Source organism: Adiantum capillus-veneris, chromosome 12 (assembly GCF_014529385.1).
Source record: "Adiantum capillus-veneris isolate H3 chromosome 12, ASM1452938v2, whole genome shotgun sequence".
In the NCBI taxonomy this organism is placed as follows: Eukaryota; Viridiplantae; Streptophyta; class Polypodiopsida; order Polypodiales; family Pteridaceae; genus Adiantum; species Adiantum capillus-veneris.
The window spans coordinates 44,608,247-44,634,060 of NC_140942.1; the positions used below are offsets into that span (position 1 = coordinate 44,608,247).

General features: G+C 44.0%; 1 protein-coding gene across 1 annotated transcript; it reads right to left on the minus strand.

The window, feature by feature from the left end:
* Positions 1-165: 165 nt before the first annotated feature.
* On the minus strand, positions 166-24,104 carry MST1 (mercaptopyruvate sulfurtransferase 1). Its single transcript, XM_086525119.1, has 12 exons — positions 23,946-24,104; positions 23,590-23,841; positions 3,814-3,873; positions 3,662-3,724; positions 3,333-3,457; positions 1,944-2,106; positions 1,612-1,671; positions 1,456-1,514; positions 1,171-1,252; positions 1,037-1,100; positions 678-745; positions 166-496 (listed from the first exon to the last, which is right to left on the minus strand). Exons 1-12 carry the CDS (start codon positions 24,045-24,047, stop codon positions 395-397), a joined length of 1,200 nt encoding a protein of 399 aa, XP_086381245.1. The 5' UTR covers positions 24,048-24,104; the 3' UTR covers positions 166-394.
* Between the last annotated feature and the right edge of the window lie 1,710 nt (positions 24,105-25,814).

The following is a 25,814-nucleotide window of genomic DNA, read 5'->3' on the forward strand; positions in this document are numbered from 1 at the left end:
TGTGCAACAATGATAGTCTACGCAGTTGTCAAGCAAAACACACTATTTGGTTATAGATTATATTTAATGTTAGCGAGCGATTGACTATGATCTAGATTGCATGTTGAAACATTAGGATACAATGTGGGAGGGAGATCAGAGTGCTTGCTTTGAGAATGTACCCTATTGCCCATATTTGCACTACACTTGCTAGTTGCATATTTTACATAAAACTTCAAATCGACAAAACCTGATATGTTCTCCCTTATTTTTCATCATCAGCTTTCCTTTAGGAAAAGTGGAAGCTCAACCATGAGTACAGAATGGGGCTTGCTTTTGAGTAATTGGTGAGTTATGCATCGTAGTTTTTCTGAGAGGACATACAATCCCCTTGACATTCAGTAATTTGAGTGGATTATACAAAAGATGTTTCAATGGGGGTGTCTTGTAGTCCTCCCCATTCTGTCCAAGAACCGTCATATACTGCGACATCGTTTTTTCCAAGGCGATGAAGTGCCTGTCACACCAAGTTATCACATCAAGTTAGCAGGCTTCAAAACTTGAATGTGCCAGAAGCAGATATGAGGTAAAACCATCAAAGTTGAAAATAGACTGCACATCATTAACACTCAAGATATTAATACAGAAAGGCATAATCTCTCTCTCTCTCTCTCTCTCTCTCTCTGAATCTCTCTCACCAATGCAAGAACGCAGGAGGTAACTCCGGTGCCACATGATGTCACAATGGGAGAAGTCAAGGAAACCCCTGTCAAAGACCGAAATGGAACACATAATGAATACATGCCTCAGTGGAAATAATAAGAGAGAGCATTCTCGACAACCAATGTCTACAGGGTTGTGTAGACATCAAAGTAGAGAACTATCTTGTGTATTAAAAACCCTCCATTGCTATTCACAGAGGAGTAATGTCCTTTGGAACCCCATCTTTGTCTAGAAATCAATCAGTTCTTTGAGATAATATCACACCAGTCTTCTTTGGAGCCGGACAACAATTGCACTACATAACATTATGCAAGCAGAAAATGAAATAAGATACCTGCTTTGTCAAATTTACTTCTTAGCTCTTCTTTCTCCAGAAGTGTTCCACCGTCTTTGAGAACCTAAATGAATGCTTAATGTTCATCAGAGACTTTCCTGCAAATCTCAAGATGCATACGTTGCACGACTTACTTCGTTAAAGGGAACACATTTACTTCCTGGAACATGACCCCCCCTTATGCCTTTTCTTGGCTCTGGAACCACACCATCGAATCTATTTGGCAGCTCAAATGCAAAAAAGAAAAAAAGAAAAAAAAGAAAACCTAGTTTAGTATTAACATTCAAACCAAAGTGTCCAAAATGAGCTCATCAAAAGTTACATAGATTACTAGATCCACAAAGACCTTGAAGCACTGACAAATATATGACACGAAAAAAGAAACAAAACAAAATGAAAAACGACCCAATCTGACCTACCTAGCCTTGCTACGTGCATCTACAAGCACTCGTTTTGTATCATTTATATTGGCTTTTACCTAAGAAAAGTAATCCACAATCAGTTTTCAATGCTTCAACCAGAAGGGAAAAAGCAATAGATCAAGCAGCTTGCCAAAATCAGAAAGTCTTCTTTACTTGTTCGACTGACCAAACAAAATCTGGTTGAAGCTTTGCTTTGAAAGATGGTTCCAAAACCTGCCAAAAAAGCTAAGGCTGAGGAAAAAAATGATGTATGGCAATTTACAAGTAAGGTGTTTGCAAAGATGGCCAGATGCTTCTCTGTGAAGAAAGCAAAGGGATACAAAGAAGGGAGAAAAGGCATGGCAACAAAAAAACAAAACAGTATATAATAAAGAAAGAGTTGAAAAGTGAAACTTCTTGTTGCACGACTTTGATATTGTAGCATCTACTTAGCATCGAGAAGAAAAGGGCAGAAACTTGTTAACCATATGCATAACTACGTGTACCTGCTCTCCTTGATAAACTTTCTTTACAACTTGAGAAGCTTCTTGAATTTTTGCCAACAACTCTTCAGGCGTGTTGTCTTCTATACTGAGCCCAGTTGCACGCCAACCCGGAAGACCTCCATCTAGTACAAAGACATTTTGGTGGCCAAAAGTTCGAAACATCCTGCATATAGACAAGTAAAACCATGTTGTGTTTTCCCCCATGAAAAACATTCCTTTGTCCATGCATTGAAATCACAACAATGTCATGGGGGTCAAGGATTTACACATAAACAATGTAGTTAGCATTGACTAAATAGTACCACCCACCACTCATTGTATACCTCAGATACAGTCCTAGCACCAGCTTATCAACTAGCTAGTCTTTCCTTTTCGGGATGATAGAGGATATACCACACATGTACATTGATTTGTCGCATAGACAAGTTATGCCTTTTGAAGACCTTAATAAAATCTCTCTCTCTCTCTCTCTCTCTCTCTCTCTCTCTCTCTCTCTCTCGTCTTGAGTTCAACTCTCCTCCTCGGCTAGATCTTTAAGGTCTCTTGGGATAGTTTCCTACGACGTTAAAACTCTCTTCTTCTTCTTCTTCTTCCTCTCTCTCTCTCTCTCTCTCTCTCTCTCTCTCTCTCTCTCTCTCTCTCTCTCTCTCTCTCTCTCACACACACACACACACACACACACACCATGAATCAACCAGTATACCAAAAGCGGGTATGTAAAAAATGCTCTGCATGTAGCAGATAGATCACAATGTGATGAAACTTCAAGCTCAAAGATGACAAAATAGGTTGCCCTCTTATGTACCCCTAATAGCAAGAGACCAAACACAAGGAATCAAGATTGCAAACACAGGTTTGTGTTATCGTTTAGATGAGCAAACGCACGCACACACACGCACACGCATTGAAATAAAGTGATCACGACATTAAAACTCTCTTCTTCTTCTCTCTCTCTCTCTCTCTCTCTCTCACACACACACACACACACACACACACACACACACCATGAATCAACCAGTATACCAAAAGCGGGTATGTAAAAAATGCTCTGCATGTAGCAGATAGATCACAATGTGATGAAACTTCAAGCTCAAAGATGACAAAATAGGTTGCCCTCTTATGTACCCCTAATAGCAAGAGACCAAACACAAGGAATCAAGATTGCAAACACAGGTTTGTGTTATCGTTTAGATGAGCAAATGCACGCACACACACGCACACGCATTGAAATAAAGTGATCATGATTACTTGAAAAAGATGCAGTAATCGAAAAAGAGAAACACTTATAAAGCTCTAATGTGGATTGAAAATCAGTCCCTACGAACTTCGAGCAAAAGTGGGTTCACAACGATATTCACTTGGTAGGAAAGAGTCTCAAAGGCTACTTACCACCACACCCTTGCTGCACTAAATATCCCTTTGCCATCATAAACAACTATTGTATCAGTATTTCGGATTCCCAATGCAGAAACAGCAGCAGCAAAAGCATCTTCAGTTGGAAGCATATGTGGCAGCTGTAAAACCATGTTTGTAAAGCATATAGTCAGCTTCCAGTTTTGAGCCCGGTCAACTCACGAATGCAGCCACTTGCAATTGAAAAGAAGCAAGAAATAGCGTCTATGCTAGCAATCACTATCAATTGGACTACACCTTTATTCAGCAACAGCCCTGGAAGACAGCAGATGCTAAAATGAAAGTCGCTTGGAAGTGTTACTCACATTTGAAGTGGGATCCACCACACCATCAACATCAAAAAACAATGCTTTCGGAATGTGGCAAGCCTACGAGAAGACAGATCATATATTACCAAACGACCAACTAAATAATTTCTTGTTTATTTCAAAAGCTGTCATAAAAATTAGCTTTCAACCTTGTACTCTTGATAAGGATTCCTATTGTCACTTGGCATGTACCACGAAGCATCCACCACCTGCACAAAACACAAGCAGGCTATTAAACCTGAGAAACTGTCATAGGCTTGGGCACCCCAAGTTGAGATCCCGACACGACACACGAGAGAATCACTTAAAATACTTCACAACTTTAAAATCACACTTCGATTTGGTCGACACGGCCCGGCGTAGTTCCGTGCCCAAAGGCATTGGCCCCAAAACCTGGCGCCCCTTTCGGTATTTCTTTATCATATTAATGCTTGATCAAAATACAACTTCTGTGGGTCCTTGTCTCTCAGACTCTTCGTCCAGATTCCCTGAAGAGTGAGGCCCTTGGGTCTTTTTTATTCTTACAAGGTATGCCAAAAGCAGAGCCCCAAAAGCAGTTAAACTCAAAAGCAATTGGCTCCAAAATCTATCCTAAAGAGCATAAGCGTGAATTGCGGAATTCTATACATGCAGTCAACGCAATTTGAAGGCAGTTTGCCACGTCATCAGCCTGTCAAAGCAATTTGCGGGCAGTCCATATTGTTCTGCCACGTCATCATCTGTCCGCCACGTCATCAGTCTCCCACGCGCGCGCGACGTGCGTGTGTGTATGTCCAGGTAGCATGGCCACGTCACCATTTTGTGACATACCCCCCTCTTGAAAGAATTGCAATCGCCCTCGATTACGCCTGCAAAATCAGACATAAGCCATAAACCAATTCAATAGACACACAAATCCAACACTTGTACAAAGATGACTGTCACATCACATCACATCAGATGATAGTCAGATCACATTCAAATCACATCACATAGAATCTAGGACCATGACTCCTGGTAACGTATTTAGCAATCGCATCTAGATCCGCACCGGACCTCACTAATGTCGATTAACTAATCCCATATCGCGATCATGTCCATGGATTCGGTTCTGATCTAGGACCAGGATTCCTGGCAATATATTTAGCAATCGCATCTAGATCTATCCTAGATCTCACTGACGTCGGGTTGACTAATCCCATATTGTGATCAAGTCCATAGATTTCTGCACTCGAGCACTGTCGTGTGCGAGTGATCAGTCCATCTGTACTCTAGCGCTGTCGTGTGCGAGTAATCATTTCCGGGCATCCCAATCCATCACTAAGTTCATATTGAACAGAGTGGTAATCATTCAGTTCTAGCTGTGTGGCCATCTCATCCCGCAAGAACTCTTGATGCGCGCACGATAGTTCCATTGAATCATTCGTGATTCAAAATTCATAATTTGATATCAGGTTCATTCGAAAGCTGTCACTGCTCCAAAATCATCATCATCTCATTCTTGATCCTGTTATTTGTTCACAAATAGCAGGATCTTTCATAAAACATTAGTTTCATAATTAAATCAAAATCATCTTCAAAAAGTACTAAGTCATTCATAAAATTCATGATTCTTATTGTTGTCAGGTTCATTTTGGAGCTGTCATTGCTCCGAATTCGTCATCCATTATCATCAATTTCACCTGTTATCTGCATACATCTAGGAAGTTCTTACAGAGAGCATTAATTTCATACATAAATCAAAATCATCTTTGGAAAATTCTATTTCAAAGTTCTTCATTCACACACTTAGTTCATACTGAACACAGTGCTTCAATCATTCAGTCTAGTCATCTCATCCATCTAGAAGTCTCGATGCACCTAGATCTCTGTGTAACCATCTCATCCCGCAGTAACTTTTGATGCGCTCACCACACTATCCAGTCATCTCATTCATATGGAAATCTTGATGCACTAGAATCATTCAACATGTGTCATCATCCATTCATTCAAATTCATCATTCTTATCTTGAATCGACGGATCCATTCTTGGGCTTTCGTCGCTCCCGATCTCACCATCTCATCCTCAATTTCACCTTCAAAACATGCAAGGAGATGGCTCACCTCGTTGCAAAAGAGTGGATGTCTAGCTCCATGCTTCCCAATCCATACAGATGCAAGTTCCTCGCTCCTATTTCCAGTTATCTGTCACAAACGACCAGATTGTCGGTACATCAATATCCCTTTCAGTGTCCTTTCCAATATCTGGTTCATCTTCTGGTCAACAGTTGTAACCAACTCTTAAAGCTTTGGCTTTTTTACACTTGTCTGTCCTTTCAGCTTTCATCCCGTCTTAAGAGGCGAATCAATGGCCTCACGCAATCTCGAGTGAATCTCATTGATCAGGTAATTCTTTAGGTGGGTACTTGATCAATTTTTTCACACGTGTCAACCTGCAGTTGTCGCTAGCGTCACCATGAAACGCGTTTCGACAGGTTAGGACAGGTGAAACGTTTCGGGCCTTGAAACGTTTCGCTCACCAAGTGAAACACAAGTCGTTTCACTAACATTAAGTTGCCATAGTTTTAGTTTCAAAGTTGCTAAAGGCACGTTTCGGTCTCACGTTTCACTGTGCTCTCATTTTGGACTGAAACGTTTCGTGGTGAAACGTCGTGTTTCAAGGTGAAACGTTTCGGCCTTGAAACGTTTCGCGGTTACGCTGGTTGTCGATTGTACTTCGCTCTGGCCAACTTCTCTATCGAAGAATTTGCCCAAATTTTCATTCTTTTCTTCAGTTCCCGAGCTGGATTTCAACTTTCTTTGCCTTTCCGTTGATCTCTGTCGGATTCTCCACGAGAACCCATGTGTATCTGGGATTCTTCTTGGCTTATGCCCTATAAGATAGAGCGATGAAGTAAGGGTGGGAGTGGCTGATAAGTCCGGGGTCGGGACACGAAGATACTCCAATAACAATTTCCGAAGTGCCCAAGTGCTATGTCTGCTCTTTGGTAGGACTGGTATGCTTTGAGAAAAGCACACGCATGAAGCTCTGATACCACTGTCACAAGCTTGGGCACCCAAGTCGAGATCTCGACACAACACACGAGAGAATTACTTAAAATACTTCACACTTTAAAATCACAGTTCAATTTGATCGACACGGCCCGACGTAGTTCCGTGCTCAGAGGTATTGGCCCCAAAACCTGGCGTCCCTTTCGATATTTTTTTATCTTTATTATATTAATGTTTGATCAAAATACAACTCCCGCGGGTCCTCGGCTCTTAGACTCTGCGTCCAAATGTCCTCAAGAGTGAGGCTCTTGGGTCTTTTTATTCTTACAAGGGATGCCAAAAGCAGAGCCCCAAAAGCAGTTAAACTCAAAAGCAATTGGCTCCAAAATGTGCCCTAAAAAGCATCATCATGAATTGCGGAATTCCGTACATGCTATCAACGCAATTTACGGAGTTGCCACCATAGTTACCAAGAATGGGAGATCGGAACGGGGAACGCGGAACGGCAACTGGCATAAAATGCCATTCCCTGTTACGGATACTCACGTTTGAAACACAGAACGGGGATTCGGAACGGAGACCTGAAAATGGCCATTCCCTGTAACTATGGCTGCCACGTCATCAATGTTAGACTAACACCACTCTGCTGCTTCACATAGGTCTAGGGCACACTTGTACGGCTAGTATGTCTCCGGACTGGCCACCCATAGTCTAGGCTGTACTTGATCCGGCCGCCCGAGTTTGGGGCCGGCTGCCCACCTTGTCCGAGCGCCTACATATATATTTCCATATATCATTTATGTTGAGTTGTGGGGGATTTTTCCAGGCTTTGCCCTACCTCCCCTTGGGCATCTATTTATAGGGCCAGGGCGGTACCCACTTCCATCATATAATGATTGTACTGAGGGTCTTCTGCTCATGGTAGTCATGGGGGGCTCATCGCCCCCTGTTCCTACACATAGCATTTTGGTGTCTACTGTCTCTCTCTCTCCTCTCTTCTCTCACGCTTCCGCACACGCACACTCTCACATGGTATCAATTGCCAGCGTTGAGGGCGCACCTTCAGCAACATGCACTCTACCCAAGGGATCAACAACAACAAGCGTTTCTGTAAAAGGAGCACAAATCTGCCAGCGTTTTTGCATGCACCAGGCAAGCGATGGAAATCTGCGTTTTTCTGTAGCAGAGGACCTCATCTCAAACTGCGTTTTTTGCATTTATACCTGGCGTTTTTTTATCAAGGCTGCCAGCGCTACTGTTTTCGGGCAACTTCGTTGTGGAAAACCGCCTCCTTCCATTAGCGTTTTTGGCTGCCATCTGCGTTTTTGGACAGCTGCTGTGTTTTTGCAGCAAAGGGGGCAGCATTCAGCTTTGCCCACCTGGATCTTGCCTACGACATACGACCTTGTATCCAGTGCATTGCCGGTCTTGTTCCTCTTCAGATCGACAGTTTTCAGCCAGCAATACCTGCTATTTTCTTTGTTTTCAGCCCACCTGGGCTTGTGCCAGGGATTCACCATCTGGGCTTCTGTAACAACCTTGGACACTCCAAGTCAAGATTCTACCGCGACATGACAGGAATTCACTTCAAAACAGTTCACAGTTCACAATTGATTCGACACGGCCTAGCGGAGTTCCATGCCTAGAGATATTGGCCCCAAAGACTGGCGCCCTTTGTGGTATTTCTTTTTGTATTAATCTGCAACTCAAAGTACAAGGGAGTGGGAGGGTCTCACTCTCAGACTCTGCGTCCAGATGCTCTGCAGAGTGGGAGCCCTGCCCACACTTATAAAGGTTTACAAGGGATGCCAAAAGCAGAGCCCCAAAAGCTGTAAATCAAAAGCGTTCCAATAAATACAACAAAAGCTCTCTCTCTTTCTCTTATGCCTTGTGTAGCCAAAAAGCAGGCCCAAAAGCTGCCGTCAGTACGCTGTTGCCATGTGGCTGCCTTTCCGCAAAAGGCACAACGTTTTTCGCCGCAAATTCCGGGGAACCGTACAACAATGCCACATCAGCATTCAACCCGCATTTTCCGGGAGTCCTTGCCAAGGGAGGGTATGTGTATGTGTACTAGGCAGCCACGTCACCAGTTTGTGACATACCCCCCTCTTGAAAGCATTGTAATCGCCCTCGATTACGCTTGCAAAACAAACAAAGGCCATAAACTGTCTGCTGACTATTAGTACTGACGCACTAGGAACACACATCTAGCACATGTACCAATCGACAGTCACATCACATGATGTGCATACCCACTGCACTAGATTCCGCCCAAGCTGAGTTTTGGGTTCCATTTAGAATAGACTATGCTAATCCAAATGCCTCAAGGTAAAGATTCACAATCTTAGGAGTATCTGCTCTCCTCCTCCATCCACTTCGCATCCAATGAAGGATAGTTCTTGAATTTAACCAAGAACCGCCTTATCACTTTACCCTTAGCCTTTCTGTCTTTATGTGCCAATATCTGTTTTGGAACAAAGATCTCCTCGTTTTCTTCCACTTTGGGTTGCTCATCAGGCTTCCCATCTTTGGGCACATCGCCTTTAAAAGGCTTCAAGAGATTCATATGAAAAGTATTGTGAATTCTCTAAGTATCGGGCAGCTTCAGTCTAAAGGAGACTATCATTTATCTTTTCGAAAATCTGGAAAGGTCCGTAGTATCGCATACTAAGCTTTGGAAAAAGCCTCTCCTTTCCCTTTTTCTTCCTCAAGCGTGCCTTCTCAAAACGTAAGAGCACCCAATCGTTCTCCTTCAATTTCAAATCGCGACGATGGCAATTTGCTTCCTTTTTTTGTCTTTCTTGAGATTTCTGCAAAGCCTCCTGGACCTTGGCAAAAGCCGTGTCAAAGTCACGCGTGCACTCATCGGCTTCAAAAATCTTATCTTTCGTGCTTAGGAAGGGTGGAACTTTCATAGCACCTTCAATAATCTCAAATGGCGCCTTCCCCATCTAAGAGTGTATCGTGTTATTGTAGGCAAATTCCACCAAAGGTAAATACTTTTCCCATTGAGTCTTCTGATCCGAGATGTACGACTTCAATAAATCTAGTACCACTGAATTAGCAATCTTTGATTGCCCGTTAGTCTGCGGGTGGAAAGATGACGAGAACTGCAACTGCGTGCCAATGTTCTCCCAAATAGCCTTCCAAAACAAACTCGTGAATCTGGGGTCCCTGTCGGAGACAATCGTATCAGGCATGCCATGTAATCTGAAGATCTGGGCCATAAACAATCTCGCTAAGTGGTCCGGCTTGACTGTTTTCTTCACTGGAATGAAATGAGCATGCTTGCTAAATCTGTCAATAACAGTCCAGATACCATCGTGACCACTCTGTGTTCTCAGGAGATCAAAAGTAAAATCCATTGCAATACTTTCTCAGGGGCGGGTGGGTATGGGTAAAGGCTGTAACAATCCCTGTGCTTTATGCCTGTCAAACTTGACCTTCTGGCATACCAAGCAACTGCGTACAAAATCGTCCACATCCTTCTTGAGTCCCGGCCAAAAGAAGTATCTCTCCACACCTTTCAAGGTGGTAGCTATGCTGCTGTGACCCATGAAAGGTGGACAGTGGCATTCGGTTAAAACCTTTTCCCTCAACGGCCGTGTAACGCACAACATTGTTTTTCTCATCAAGTAGCCATCCCGAATGGAATATCCCGCTACTATCTCCCCATTCGGTATCCGAGTGAAAATATCTGCAAAATATGTGTTTGTGGCATATTGATCGACCATATCCTCGAAGCTCCTATGATGTATCGCGGAAATAGCCAAAACCGACGGCTTCCGGGACAAAGCATCTGCCACCAAATTCTTCTTTCCCTACACATGGACAATCTGGAAGTGAAACTGTGACAAGATGTTCGCCCACTGCATTTGCTTTTCTAATAGCTGCTTCTGTGACAAGTAGTAGTGTAAACTCTGATGGTCTGTGAAGACAGTAAAATCCGCTCCGAGTAGGTAATGTCGCCACTGAGTAAGAGCATGGATAACCGCCAAAAGCTCTTTCTGTGCTGTCAATTCCGGCCTTGAAAACAAACGGCTTTCGTAGGCAATGACATGGCCTTCTTGCATTAAGACCGCACCCAGACTACCACCACAAGCATCACAATATACTTCGAATGACTTCTGCAAATCCGACAAAGTCAAAACTGGTCCTGTAGTCAATTTCTCTGTCAACGTCTGAAAGGCAGTCACCTTTGTGGGTCCCCACAAGAAAGGGACTCCTTTCTGTGTCAAGATATGCAAAGGGGAAGCAACCTCTGCAAACTTTCTAATGAACCGCGTGTAGTATGAACACAAGCCCAAGAAGCTTCTAACTTCATGGACATTCTTCAAATCGGGCCAATCACGGATAGTCTCTATCTTGGCCGGGTCCATCTGCAGTCCTGCTGCTAAGACAAGTGTCCCAAAAAGTGTATCTCGGGTAGGAGAAATTTACTTTTCTTCGCATTAATCACCAACTTGTGATCTCGTAATGCCAGAAAGACCTGTAGCAGATGTTCTCTACATTCTGCCTCATCCTTGGAGAAAACAATGATGTCGTCAAAGAAAGTGCCAACAAATAGTCTGTACTCTCGAAAAATCCTGTCCATCATCCCATTAAATGTCGCAGGAGCATTGGTTAGGCCAAAAGACATCACTAAAAACTCAAATAACCCAAAAGTTGTCCGAAAAGTTGTCTTGTAGACATCTCCCGGCGCGATTCGGATCTGATGATATCTGCTCTTCAAGTCGATCCTGCTAAAACACAAGGATCCCTGTAGGTCGGTCAAGAATATTATCGATCCTAGGAATCAGAAATCTGTTCTTGATGGTGATTTTGTTGAGAGCTCTATAATCGATGCATATCCATCTTTCTTCAAAACCAACAACACTGGAGAGCAGTACGGTGAAATACTAAGCTGGACAAGACCCTTTTCCAAGAGGTCTTTCACTTGGTTCATAATTTCTTCGTTTTGGGCTCGGCTCACGGTAAGGTGGCCGGTTCGGAGGTGTGCTTGCAGATATCAGATCAATAGTATGATCCTCAGGACAAGCTAGTGGTAACTCGCCTGGTAGGCCCTCTAAAAAGCAATCGGCATGAGTGTGGAGAAAATCTTGGCGTTCTTTCTCTAGTTCAGACATATTTGTCCTATTCTCGTCATTCAACTCTTTCAAAAAGATCGAGTAAACAAATAGACTGGATTTCATTAATTTGAAAACGGCCAAAACCGATACAATAGGGGCAGACTCGCCCTTAAGTTTTACATCAAGTACAATAGTTCGGCCCTTCTCTGTAGTCAAAGTCGCTTTTCTCGCCCGATAGTCGACCACGGCGTTGTTCTTATGGTACCAGGGAATTCACAGGAGGACATCCCAACCTTCCAAGGGCATTATGTAGAAGTCCTCGTGCCCCAAATATCCTTGACAATGCAACCGAAGTTTTCCAATGACAAGTGTAATGGCCACGTCCCTGCTGGGTGCCGCTAGAACTGCCTATGCTAGTGGTCCCATCCGATCGGGTGTGATCTCGAGCCGCGCCGCCAATTCAGGTGAAATGAACTTGGCCTTGGCTCCTCCATCAAAGAAAATAAGGGCTTCTTGGTCTTTCATTTTGCCCCAAGCTCGGCTGTACTCTCGTCAATCGTGCTTGGGTCAGTACCTATGCAATCTGGAACCAGTCCTGCTTTCATCTTGCCTTTTCGTCCACGTTCCTCAGCTGCTTTCGAACCCTCAGGCCTATCTTCATCCTTGTCGTTCTATTCTTTCGGTGCCTTTTTAGGGCACTTCACGGAGATGTGTCTAGTTTTCCCGCATCCAAAGCACTTCCTCTCTTTGATGTAGAGAGTTCTCTCTCGAAGAGTGAGCTTGGGTCGTGCATCCTTTTCTTTCTTTTCTCGGTTGCTCTTCTTCTTTCTACTTTCATTGTTCGAAGTCTCTTCGGTCCTTTGCGTCATGATTTCATCTGTGGGGTAGGTCAAACTGCCTGAATGAATGGAAAAAACCCATTTTGCATGACTCATCAGTTCCTGAATGGAATCTGACTTTTGCTCTAAGCAATGATCTTGGATCTCTGTAGGAACTCCCAAGGTAAACCACTCAATCTGTTCTTTGAGCGAGATCTTCTTAAATGAAGAAGCTAGTAGAAAACAGCTCCAGAATCTCTCGCAATATGCGTCCAATGAATCTTTCTTGGTCATCCGAAGATGGTTCCAAGCAGTTCATATGTCGCGTTTCGTACTCTCGAGTCAACCAAGAAGAAATAAAAAGCCTTTTAAATTTCAGCCATTTAACTGGCGCTTTCTTGTTCAACAGAAGAGTGGACCACCAAGGTCAAGCATTTCCCTTGAAGTAAGAGGTGGCCCTCCGAATCTTGGAGTGCTCTGAGTAATGTCCTCCAGAGAAAGCTATGTCAAACTGCTGTATGAAGGCCAAAGCCTTCGAAGCATCTCGAAATCCAGAAAACGTGTCAAACTTAATTGACTGTCCACCTTCTTTACACTCTCAGACTTTCTTGCTTTTATCCTCCAAAAAGTCATATTGGTTGGCTTTATAGAAATTCTTCTTCTTTGCATAGAATCTGTGATCATCGGAGTCTGAAACTGTCTGAAGACAAGTCTTCTGTAGAATTGTCAAAAACTGGGGGAAATCTAGGCTTCTTTGCCTTTTTCTTGCCCTTTCGGAAGCTTTGCTTTTTTCTTCGCTTTTTCCCTTTTCTGTCTTCTTCGCTCGAGTCAGAAGAGCTAGAAGAACTGCCAGAAGAAGAAGAAGAAGAAGAAGAAGAAGAAGAATTGGGTACTCCTTCAAATCTGACATGCTTTTTCTGCTTTCTTGCCAAGGTAAAAGCAGATTGATGACCCAAATAACCTGGGAAGTCAGTTCCTTTCTTTTGCTTTTTGTCATGCTTTTGAGCTTTTGTTCTACGTGTCAAAAAGTTGAGAAATTCATGTATCAACCACCTCTTCTAATTCTTGCTCTGTAGACATCCTTGGAGTAGGAGGTTTCTTGAGTGCTGGTTTGAGGGGTGGTTCTGTGGTTTGCCGCCATTGTGAGTGCACCTCGTCTAAGGAGGTCTGGGTCATAAATTTTGCAAATTCTGCCTGAGTAGGCCGAGGCGGGCCATACTCCTTGTGAGAATCTTCTTCGTGATCTCTTCCTGCATCTCTAGATGCAGAGGAAGTCGACTGATCTCTGTCAGAATCCATAAGTGTCACTATAAAGGGGATCGAATTTCTCGGTAGAAGAGAAATCGGTCGTGCTCTGATACCGCTGTAACAAACTTGGACACTCCAAGTCAAGATTCTACCGCGACACGACATGAATTCACTTCAAAACAATTCAATTGATACGACACGGCCCGGCGGAGTTCCGCGCCTAGAGATATTGGCCCCAAAGACTAGCGCCCCTTTCGGTATTTCTTTTTGTATTAATCTGCAACTCAAAAGTACAAGGGAGTGGGAGGGTCTCACTCTCAGACTCTACGTCCAGATGCTCTGCAGAGTGGGAGCCCTACCCACACTTATAAAGGTTTACAAGGGATGCCAAGAGCAGACCCCCAAAAGTTGTAAATCAAAAGCCTTGCAATAAATAAAGCAAAAGCTCCCTCTCCCTTTCTCTTATGCCTTGCGTAGCCAAAAAGCAGGCCCAAAAGCTGCCGTCTGTACGTTGCTGCCATGTGGCTGCCTTTCCGCAAAACGTGCTGCGTTTTTCGCCACAAATTCCGGAGAATCGTACGGCAGTGCCACGTCAGCATTCAGCCTGCATTTTCCGGGAGTCCTTGCCAAGGGAGGGTGTGTGTGTGTGTGTACTGGGCAGCCACGTCACCAGTTTGTGACAGCTTCTCCATTTTTTCCAGACGGTTTGACTAGAGACCCCACAGATCCTATTGGGTAGGACACTTGAAGGTCTATTGGCACTTCTTTTACAACAAGGAGTTGTTTTCACACTCAGTTCGGGACCTTCATGCATTATCTTCACCCTGTATGGGCGGAGTACAGCAGTTTGCTACACTGCTCGTGACGGCACTTTACCATGGAGATCTCTCGACGGTTGGGACACCCCAGACTGCTGCTACACTCGCGAAGTATTGTCCTTCAGTGGACATCACAGCAAACATCTTCATCATTTGCCTCACATCTTCGGCTTCATGCGGTTTGTTCAACATCAAGTGCTGAGAGGGGGTGTTAGACTTACACCACTCTGCTGCTTCACATAGGTCTAGGGCATACTCGCACGGCTAGTATGTCTCCGGACTGGCCATCCAAGTCTAGGGTGTACTTGGTCCAGCCGCCCGAGTTTGGGGCTGGCCGCCCACCTTGTCCGAGCGCCCACATATATATTTCCATATATCATTTATGTTGGGTCGTGGAGGATTTTCCCAGGCTTTGCCCTACCTCCCCTTGGGCACCTATTTATAGGGCCAAGGGGATACCCGCTTCCATCATATACTGATTGTACTTAGGCTCTTCTGCTCATGGTAGTCATGGGGGGCTCATCACACCCTCTTCCTACACATAGCGTTTTGGTGTATACTGTCTCTCTCTCCTCTCCTCTCTCACGCTTCCGCACATGTGCACTCTCACAATCAGCCTGTGAGCACAATTTGCGGGCAGTCCGTACTGTTCCGCCACGTCATCAGTATGCCACGCGTGTGTGTGTGTGTGTGTGTGTGTGTGTGTGTGTGTCCGGGTAGCATGGCCACGTCATGATTCATCATTTTGTGACAGAAAGCCTGTAGAATCAGCCTATGCTAATACAAGCAACATCGCCAGCAAAACTCTCAGATAGATCACAATCTACATTGCAAATCACCACTAACCTAGTATTCCACACAGATACCTTTCACACAGTTATTTGAGACCCTCCTAAATAGCATTTTAAGAACTATTAAGGACTTAAAGCATATCCGTACAAGAAAAGACGTGTTGCCTTTTGTGGATGCCCTCTTTGAGCAGTAAACTTCTAAGAGAAATGATATCAAGGTAGGAGCCATTAGATTCGAGTAGAGCAATGAAAGGTCATGATCCCATAGAGCACATATTCATCAACAATCTTCTTCCATAGGGACTTCTTGAAAACCTCCAAAGAAAACTCTTATGGAATCAGCTTTCAAAGAAGTGTGATGAGACAAGGTACATGTCTACAAGCACAACCACCAACACCACAATAAAGGCTATCAATAAGCGACTCTTTTAACTCTCTCCCCCCTCTCTCTCTCTCTCTCTCTCTCTCTCTCTCTCTCTAAGCTATGCCCACACACATGTGCTTTCTTTACCACCGGGATGGTAAAGAAAGCCATTGACAGGATGAAGACTAGGAGAGCATATGATCACAATGGCCTGGTAGAAGAGCATTTTATACATGCAAAAGATCTGCTTGCAGAGCTTCTAGTAGTGATGTTCAACCGTACCATGTGCGAGGGCCTACCCGGTCCACTATCGTACCTATCTTCAAGTCAGGGGACCCTATGGAGCCTGGGAATTACCGCGCTATCATGATTGGACACCCATTGGCATGGTTGTACGCATCCATCCTTGAGCAGCAGTTGAGTAGATGGACAGAGAGAGAGGGTGTACGAGCAGCAGGACATGCGGGTTTCAGGAGAGGTTTCTCTACTCTTGATCACGTTCTGACACTCAGAGCCATTATTAAGGAGGGGAGATCACGTGGGAAACAACTCTATTGGTGCTTTGTGGACTTCCGCAAAGCCTTCGATACAATGCCTAGAGCTAGATTGATGCGCAGACTGTAGGAAATGGGGCTACCCAAAGAGTTGATTTGGGGGATCATGGCTCTATACAAGTCAATAGTGGGGCATGTTTCAGGAGAGGTTTCTCTACTCTTGATCATGTTCTGACACTCAGAGCCATTATTGAGGAGGGGAGATCACGTGGGAGACATCTCTATTGGTGCTTTGTTCCGCAAAGCCTTCAGCTAGATTGATGCGCAGACTGCAGGAGATGGGGCTACCCAAAGAGTTGATCTGGGGGATCATGGCTCTATACAAGTCAATAATGGGCCATGTATGCACTCCAGAGGGGATATCTGATTTGGTTCACTCCACTATTGGGGTGAAACAGGGTTACCCGCGATCTCCTACACTATTTGGGTGTATGTGGATGAGATTGCTGACTACATTAAGAGGGACGGCGATAGAGGAGCACAGTTGGCAAGGACATGGATCCCAAAATTCTTATATGCTGATGATATCGTGTTGATTTCTGACTCCCCGGAGGGAATGCAACGTCATTTAATTGTTTTGTACACATTTGCCCATGATAGTGGATTGTGTGTTAATCTGGGAAAGCCAAGGTTATGGTGTTTAACACCACACCACAGTGGGCCAAGAGGTAAGCACCTACTTTTACATCACCCACTTTTACACATGGCCAAGAGACGGTGGAGTAAACAAATGCATACACGTATCTTGAGGTAGTCTTCAATGGACCGGTGTTTTCATTGAGGAGAGAGGCAGAGACTAGATTGACGAGAGCTTATGCAACCTTGGGAGGATTGGAGAAGATGTGTTTGCAGGTTCAGTTTCAAGATCCTCGAACAAAGTCGTGGGTTTTTGACACTCTAGTGGCTTCAGCTATGGTTTATGGGGCTCAGATTTGGGGACCCTCAGTAGACCACCACGGAAGATTTGGTAGCACTGATGGATGGAGATCTATGCAGAGGCCTCGAGTCTCTATGATCTCTCCGCTGATTCAGGCTAAGGCCTCAGCGCCACATGAGATTATTCGAGCCGAGCTAGCTGCCCCCCCTCTCGTAGTCGAGGCCCTTACTAGATCAATTTCCTTATGGCATCATTTATGGGACCTCCCCAGAGACAAATATACTCGGCTAGCACTTGAGTCATCCCGACAGCTAGTGCTACAGGGGGACACAGCATGCTGGTATGGGCAGATGACATCATGATTTCAGTCACATGGCTTCAACATGGATAGACTGCCCCTATTCCAGTACTCCTTGGATGCACCCTTCCTTTCTCTTACACAGACAGAGATCACTAGACTTACACGTTAGGATTTGATTCAGTTGGATACAAGAAGCACATGGATACAGCTGGTACAAGAGTTGGGCACAAAGATGGCTTTTTATAGAAAGCATCTTCTCCAACTAACAAAAGATGGATATGTGATTAGACCGGTCTATATGGACACTCATTCATCCTATGGGATACGATGTGCTAATGGTCAGATGCGCACATCATCGCATCAGCTAGAGATTGAGACTAGCAGATTTAGGAGAGTACCTAGGAGAGTACCAGCAGAAGCGAGGATACTAGATATGCCAATTGTGTCATATAGAGCCAGAGATAGAGTTACATCACATCTGTCATTGTCCGGTATACTATGAGATACGAGGCCGCTTTCACTGTCTGTTCAGAGAGGCTTTGGACCGTTGGCTAGAGTCATGAGATATCAGGATCAGAGATGCCTAGGGCTGTTTTTGCTAGAGCTGCGCAAACACAGGGAGAGTCTCTTGAGGAGACCAGGCAGTGGGAGACATTTACATAGGGAGATCACTGACTTCTTTAGATCACGGACTCGGCAGCTAGATGAACATGCACAACAGACTTCAAAGCCCACTTATACCAAAGGTATATTAGTGGATGTAACAGGCTTGGGCACCCCAAGTCTAGAATTTGTCGCGACACCAGAGAGATTCAATTAAACACTTCAAAACTTTAGATCACAGTTCAATTCAAGACAACACTGCCCGGCGTAGTTCCGTGCCCAAAGGCATTGGCCCCAAAACCTGGCGCCCCTTTTGGTATTTCTTTTTATATTAAATCTTGAGGGGTCCTGTGTTCTCAGACTCTGCGTCCAGATGCTCTCAGAAGTAAGGCCCCTAAGGGTCCTTTTATTCTTACAAAGGGATGCAAAAAGCAGAGCCACATAAGCAGTACTCAAAAGCTTCAATTCCCAAAAGCAACTGGTCTTCAAAAACTGCCAAGAGCAGTCCAGGTTTTTTTGCGGAATTCCGTACTGCCATCCATGTCAGCAGCATCCGTTCAGTCAGCGCGTTTCACGAGCGTCGTACAACTGTCACGTCAGCGTGCCGTACAACCTGTCAAAGCCATTTGCAGACGTCCGTACTGTCTGCCACATCATCAAACTACCGTGTGTGTGTGTCCGGGTGGCACTGCCACGTCATCAATTTGTGGCATACCCCCCTCTTGAAAGAATTGTAATCGCCCTCGATTACGCTTGCAAAACAGACAAAGGCCATAAACCATTTCAACAGACACTGACTCTAAGCACCGACGCACTAGACACGACACATCTAGCACTTGTACAAAGACGACAGTCGCATACTGCACATGACATTATAGGACATCACATGACAAATCAATCACAGAAAAATTCATTCAGACCACATCACATAGATTCATTCCAAATCTCAGACCATGACTGCCAGCAACATATTTAGTAATCGCATCGAGATCCATCCCGGACCTCACTGATGTCGGATTAACTAATCCTATATTGCGATCGTGTCTATAGAGATTTTCGACTCAAGCACTATCGTGTGCAAGTAGTCATTCGCCTCAAGCATTGTCGTGTGCGAGAAATCATTTTCGGGGATCCCATGTCGAAGTACTTCTCTCATAAAGTCATTCAACAGAATACTATCAGCCAATCAGTATCCCTGAAACCCAAAGGGAAATCAGTGACCTTATTCCATCGAGGTAATCTGTGACAAAGGAATGGAGTAACTCCCCTCTTGTGCAGTCCCGCCTGCACCAGATTCAACCCACTGATCTGTGGGAACTCTTGGAATAGCCACTGCTAGACCAAAAGCGTTGATGTAAAGTTCCAAATCCGAGGAGTATCTGCTAGAACTCCTCCATCCATTTCGCATTTAATGCCCAAAGGTCTTAACAAGAACCGCCGTTCACTTTACCTTTCTTTTTCCTGTCTTGGAAAGTCAATATTTGTTTCGAAACGAGTATCTCCTCGCTCTCTTTCTCTTCAAATTCATTCGGGAGCTATCACTGCTCCAAAGTCATCCTCATCTCATTCTTTCTTTCTTTCTTTCTTTCTTTCTTTTTTTTCTAAATCCTCTAATCTTTTCGCAAATAGCAGATTCTTCCATACCACATTGGTTTAATTCAAAATAATACTTATCAAATTCATTTTGGAGCGGTCATTGCTTCCAATTGCATTCATCATCATCGACTTCACCTGTCATCTGCACACAACTAGCAAGTTCTTCCAAACAACATTAATCTCATATATAAATGAGATTTACCTTGGGAAATTCCTGTTTCAAAGTTCTTCATTCACACACTTAGTTCATACTGAACACAGTGTTTCAATCATCTAGTCATCTCATCCGTCTAGAAGTCTTGATGCACCTAGATACTTGTGTAGCCATCTCATCCCGCAGAAACTCTTGATGCGCTCACCACAATATCCAGTCATCTCATTCATATGGGAATCTTGATGCACTAGAATCATTCAACATGCGTCATCATTCATTCATTCAAATCCATCATTCTTATCTCGAATCGAAAGGATATCCGATTCATTCTTGAGCTATCGTCGCTCTTGATCTCACCTTCTTATCCTTGATTTCTTTTGCAAAACAGGCAAGGAGATGGCTCACCTTGTTGCAAAAGAGTGGATAACCAGCTCCATGCTTCCCAATCCATACAGAAGCGAGTTCCTCGCTCCTATTTCCGGTTATTAGTTCACAAACAACCAGATTTTCAGTACATTGGTATTCCTTTCAGTGTCCTTTCCAGTATCTGGTTCATCTTCTAGTCAACAGTTCTGTTCCAGCTCTTCTTGCGAGTAAAGCTTCCACTTGCTTCCGCTTTTCTGCACTCGTTTGTCCTTTCAGCTTTCATCTCGTCTTGGAAGGAAAATCAACGGCCTCACGCCATCTCGAGTGAATCTCATCAATCGGGTAATTCTTCAAGTGTTTTGCAAATCTCGGGTTTCTAGCATACTTAATCAATCTTTTCAGACGTGTCAACCTGCAGTTGACACTTGTATTCTTCTCTAGCGAACTTCTCCACCAATTTTTTTTAAACCCAAATCTTCATTCTTTTCTTCAGTTCTCGCGCCGGATTTCAACTTTTTTTTCACCTTCCCGTTGAGAGGTGTTATCTCCATCAGATTCTTCACGAGAACCCATATGAATCTGGGATTCTTAATGGCTTTATGCCCTGTAAGACAGAGGGATGAAGACGGGAGTGCGCCCGATACGCGATGAAGTAAGGGTGCGAGTGGCTAATAAGTGCCGAGTCGAGACACGAAGATTCTTCAATAACAATTGCCCAAGTGCTATGTTTGCTCTTTGATAAGACCGGCATGCTTTGAGAAAAGCACACGCTTGATGCTCTCATACCACTGTAACAGGCTTGGGTACCCCAACCGAGAATCGACACGACACATGAGAGAATAGATTCACTTAATATTATGAGTCTTGTTTCTTGTCTTTTTTGGTGCAATTCAATTCATAGTGTTCTTAGCACTATGTACATAAGTGTAGCTTTAAAAAATCCCAAAAAAATTCTCTGCCGTTTCGAGCCTCAACCCCATTCCTAACTTTTGCCATCCAGACCCCGTTCCCCGTACCATGTTTCTATGGCAACAAAGCTCACACCCAACTGGATGTCTATCTTCCACCCAGTGGAGAAGTTGAATGGTTCCAACTTTACGGTTTGGAAGATAAAGATCATGGTTATTCTTATGGCGACCGACTTGTGGGATTGGTTTATGGACCCTGACAACGCCAATTATTCTACTATTTGGGCATCCTCGACTACTGCTTCTAGGTCAATGACTTCTACCTCTTCCATTGGCTTATTATTTATTGGATCTGGTACTTCATACCGGTTGTTACACAAGCAATAGTCGATCCCTGGAACCAGACCGACCGCAAGGTGTTTTACTACTGTTGCATCAATTATGTGAATTATGTGATTTCTGTCACAAAGTGATGGCGTGGCATGACCAACTGGAAGAGAAATGGCAGAGTGGACAAGAGAAACTGAACTGACCAACTTGAAGAACTTATGAAGCACCCACCGTGGCTGTCACGTGACACATCCAACCCTATGTGTCCGTGGACAAGCTACAGCATGACAAGGGTTCAGTTCAGTCCAGTCAGTCTAGCTTAGGAAGTGTTCTAGCACTTTTGTGAGTCTGTTCGCAGACCGTGCATACCCAAGCACTTAGAGTAGATGCATATCCTCTGGTTGCACACAGCATGATCATCAGCATTACCATCAGAATCCATCAGGAGCATTTTCCAATGCACAGAACCTATTTTCCCTAGTTTTGAAAATTTTCACTTATTATTTTTAAGTGACTTTTGTTGGGAATTGGGTAGGGCAATTTGCATAAGTTAATATATAAGCAATCTCTAGCGCTAGCATTTCTGGCAGAAGAGCAAGGAGAACACAAGCACAGGTTGCAGCAGGTTCCTCCCTCTCTCTCTCAAGCAAGATCCCTAAGGAATTCTGGCATATTCCCCTCAAGTCATCCAGCGTTTTTGCAGCAGCGTTTCAGCCCATCAGGCCAGCATTTTCAGCAAGCAAATTCAGTGAATAAAGCAACAGCAGAATCAGCATTTTTTTCAAGCAAATACAGTCAACCAACTCAGCATTTTGTCAACAGCCAATTCAGCGTTTTATCAACAGCAAATCGGCCTTTTTTGGAAATATCAAGGAGTCAGGTGTTTTCAGCATTCAAGGCCACAACAATAGATAGAGGTTCGTCGTCGTCGTCACCGTCGTCTTCGAAGCATTCAGTTTTCCGCATTAGCATCACTTAGCTTCGCATCTACACTTGTACCAGATTTGTGCAATCAATAGCATAGACCTCTCTCGCCATCGAGAGAGGGGCCCTTGGAGGAGGGTTTTACAACTTTCCGGTGTCGTATTCTCTTCTCTCTCTATCTCTCAGTCTCAGCACCTTCATTCACAGTGTTCATCCACTTTGTTTGTGATCACTTGCACTCTCTCATTAAAGAACCGAAGGCTCTCCCTTCCCTAAGTAAAAGGAACCTTGAGCTCAATTCAGAGCACTCATCTTGAGCAAAGTTCAACATTCATTCCGCTGCACCTTACATTGGTATCAGAGCTTTGGTAGTGTTCTGTATCACTCAAGGAAACAACCACAAGAACCACATAATTTTTTTTTGCTTGTTGCGGTCGCACGTAACCCAAGACCTCTTGGGCGTGTCGATTCCTAATCGTGTTTATGAAGAGTGACAGGAATCCCAAGAAAGAAGGGCTTGTCCAGCCTCCCCTTGTGCCTCTTTTCACTCATTGAGAGCGGACCGTGCACTTCGCGGGGGGATTTAGAATTATATTTCTTCTTGATAAAGCTAATTTAGCAACATCCCTCATTTATAAAAGGTTGTCAACTATAGTGGTTTGACTTATCTGCCCTGGGAATCTGGGGAAATCTCAAATCTCGCTCAATGATGAGTTCAACTGGTTCCTTCTTGAGAGGAAACTTAAAACCTTAACTAAACATAATTTCAATATTGCCTTACCAATTCAAAACTAGATTTGGTATTCGACCCCATCAAGAGGTATTTCTTTCCTTATTCTAATTCCTCATGACATCTTTCACTTAGACTGTATTAAAGTCCTGAGAAACTCATCAGTCTTAGAGTCACACAAGTAGCTCGTCATTCAAGCCTTTTGAACGATTCAGTAGTTTCCTTATCAAAGAATCTGTCAAACTCAATTCTGCCTTCTCAAGCTTGAGAACAATAAGCTTCCTAAAAATCAATTTAGGTGTCTATGGCACTCAAAGTCCTTATTCACATGCTCACAGTTTTTCATGAACATACAGACGAAGACAGAAAAGAGTCTCTTTTGAGAGAATACAACAATTTTTATGAACTATGTTATGCATTGTGTTCAGATTTTCTAGCCATTCTTAGCAACCACATCATGGATCATACAAAAATAAATTTTTTTTGCACATGAGAGCATCCCACCTTAATGTTGGACTCACTGAGACGAGAGTTAAGCCACTCAGGTGAGACAACTGGATCCATTTCCTTTTGACTGCCCACCTTCTCTGCAATCTCCGTGGCAAAGTTGGCAACAGGACCAGCTTGACCTAATGATGCGAATGCAAGTCTAGGCCGGCTATGGCTGATGCTTGTAAAAGGCTGAGCCTTCACAACTGTAATGGTAAGATTGACATGCAACTGCTTGCAAGCCAAGCCTACAGGAGAGCGAGCAATCTGTAAAAAGCAGAATCTCTCTCTCTCTCTCTCTCTCTCTCTCTCTCTCTCTCGCACACAAACACACACACACACACACACACACACACACACAGTAATCTTACCTTGGAGAAAGATGAATTGTGCAGCAGGAGCTGAACACGGGAGCTCAGCACACGCGCTAACGAGGCTCCATGCGTTGTAGTCGCATTAGATACACTCGCCATAGTGGAGACGCGAACGAAGCACACTAGCTAGTTAATTTGTCTGCTCTCTACTTTACCATTCCATTACTTTTGCTTTTCATAATTGAGCAGTTTCACACGTGGCTGCTCCAAATATGGCAGATGCATTTTTACTGCCCATATCACGCTAACAAGCCGTCACACTGCAGACGGAGCCACAACCTATGTCCTCTCTACTTGCTTGGAGAAGGAGAGGGAGCTCTTGCACTTTGCACTTCATACAATGAGTGTGTGTGGGAGAGTATACCCCTCAAGTAGGCCCCCTACTTGATCCCCCCTTGTAGCTCATGCTTGAAGCTCATTGGACCCCTCCAAGCCTAGCCAATCACAAGCAGGAGTCATACCAAGCAACAAGGGTAGTCTTGAGACAAGTGTCCCCCTTTCCTCTTTGAGAGAGAGGGCTTGATAAATGGTAAAACAATTAATTAAATTAACTAATTTATCATTGGACCCCTTGGGTGGCCAACCAATAGGCTTTAGGCACACCATGAGGATAACCTAGCTAGGGGCTTGACATGTGTACTACTTGCCTCTTGGGCAAGGGGTGCCCTTTGGGGGAGAGAGTGGTCAAGCAACCACCCCCCCTTCTTGTATGGCTCTCCCCCTCCTTGTAGGGATTTGCTTTGACTTTTGTGCCGCCTCAAGCCCCTCAACCTTGGGCCTAGTTCTCACCACAAGCTTGGCCCTTAAGCCCTTTAAGCTTGGGCTGGGTTCTATCCTCAAGTACAGCCCTAGCATCTCAAGCATGACAATCACCTCAAACATCTCAATCCTCAAGCACTTCAAGCATCTCAATCATCAGGCATGACAAGCATCTCAAGCTTGGACTAGGTTCCCACCTCAAGCACATCCCTAGCTTACCTAAGGTCCAAGGACTTTTAACACTAACTATTGGAGGTCTTCAATCAAGCTAACCCTAAGGTCTTTCTGCTCCATTGGTTAGCCTTGCTCTTTGATAGACCATCTCTCATTTGGACCCCTTTACCATTGGTCCCGTGTTGAGATAGATCTATAAGCACATGTCTATATCCTGACCGTTGTTCCCGTTTATTCTCCCACATTAAATGATCAGTTTAATATGAGAAAACTTTGGGGTGGTTAGATATTAGATTTTATGACATTACCTCTCTCTTGAGTCATAGTCGTCCTCGACTATGAGGTAGAAGAGATAAAGCTTTAGTCATTAGTCAATCTTACTTAGCGGGTAGAGGATCCCTTTTTACTCACAACATCTTTCCAAGATGGATGACTAATCCATTTGGTGCTTGGGAACATAGTTGCCGCAAGCATGTCTGCTCTTTAGTCCATTTCATTCTCCCAAGTAGAGTGACAAATTCTACTTGGTGTTTGAGAGACGTCGTCATCACAAACATGATTCTAAGCATGCATAGTATTTGAATTTGTGCACAATAAAAAGCTAACTAGTTTTATAAGACAAAAACATTGGTCATTTAAAAGAAATTTGTACATGGTGCTTTCTCTAATGTAGCATTGTAAAGCATTGACAAGGTTCCTACTATCCTTAAGTTGTATTCCTTGCATCCATCTAGCTCAAAAGAATAATTTTTGAACCTAATAAGATATCGTTGGATAATCTTACCATGTTGTAGTACCTTGTCTCCATGTCGAAGAATAGCTTCGGGTTGTAGCACCTCTTCTTGGTCTTCAACTTCGGGAGGGTCTTCAATAATTGGTTCACTTGGTGGCTCTCCTTTGTAGGGCTTGAGTAGGCTCACATGAAAAGCATTG

What these genes read in the sequence shown, in the direction of transcription:
- MST1 (XM_086525119.1), bottom strand. Translation starts at nt 24,047, where the DNA reads ATGGCGAGTGTATCTAATGCGACTACAACGCATGGAGCCTCGTTAGCG. An exon ending in ACAATTCATCTTTCTCCAAG is followed by an intron (nt 23,842 to 23,945) that starts GTAAGATTACTG and finishes TGCTTTTTACAG; the next exon opens with ATTGCTCGCTCTCCTGTAGG. An exon ending in TTGTTTGGTCAGTCGAACAA is followed by an intron (nt 1,515 to 1,611) that starts GTAAAGAAGACT and finishes TACTTTTCTTAG; the next exon opens with GTAAAAGCCAATATAAATGA.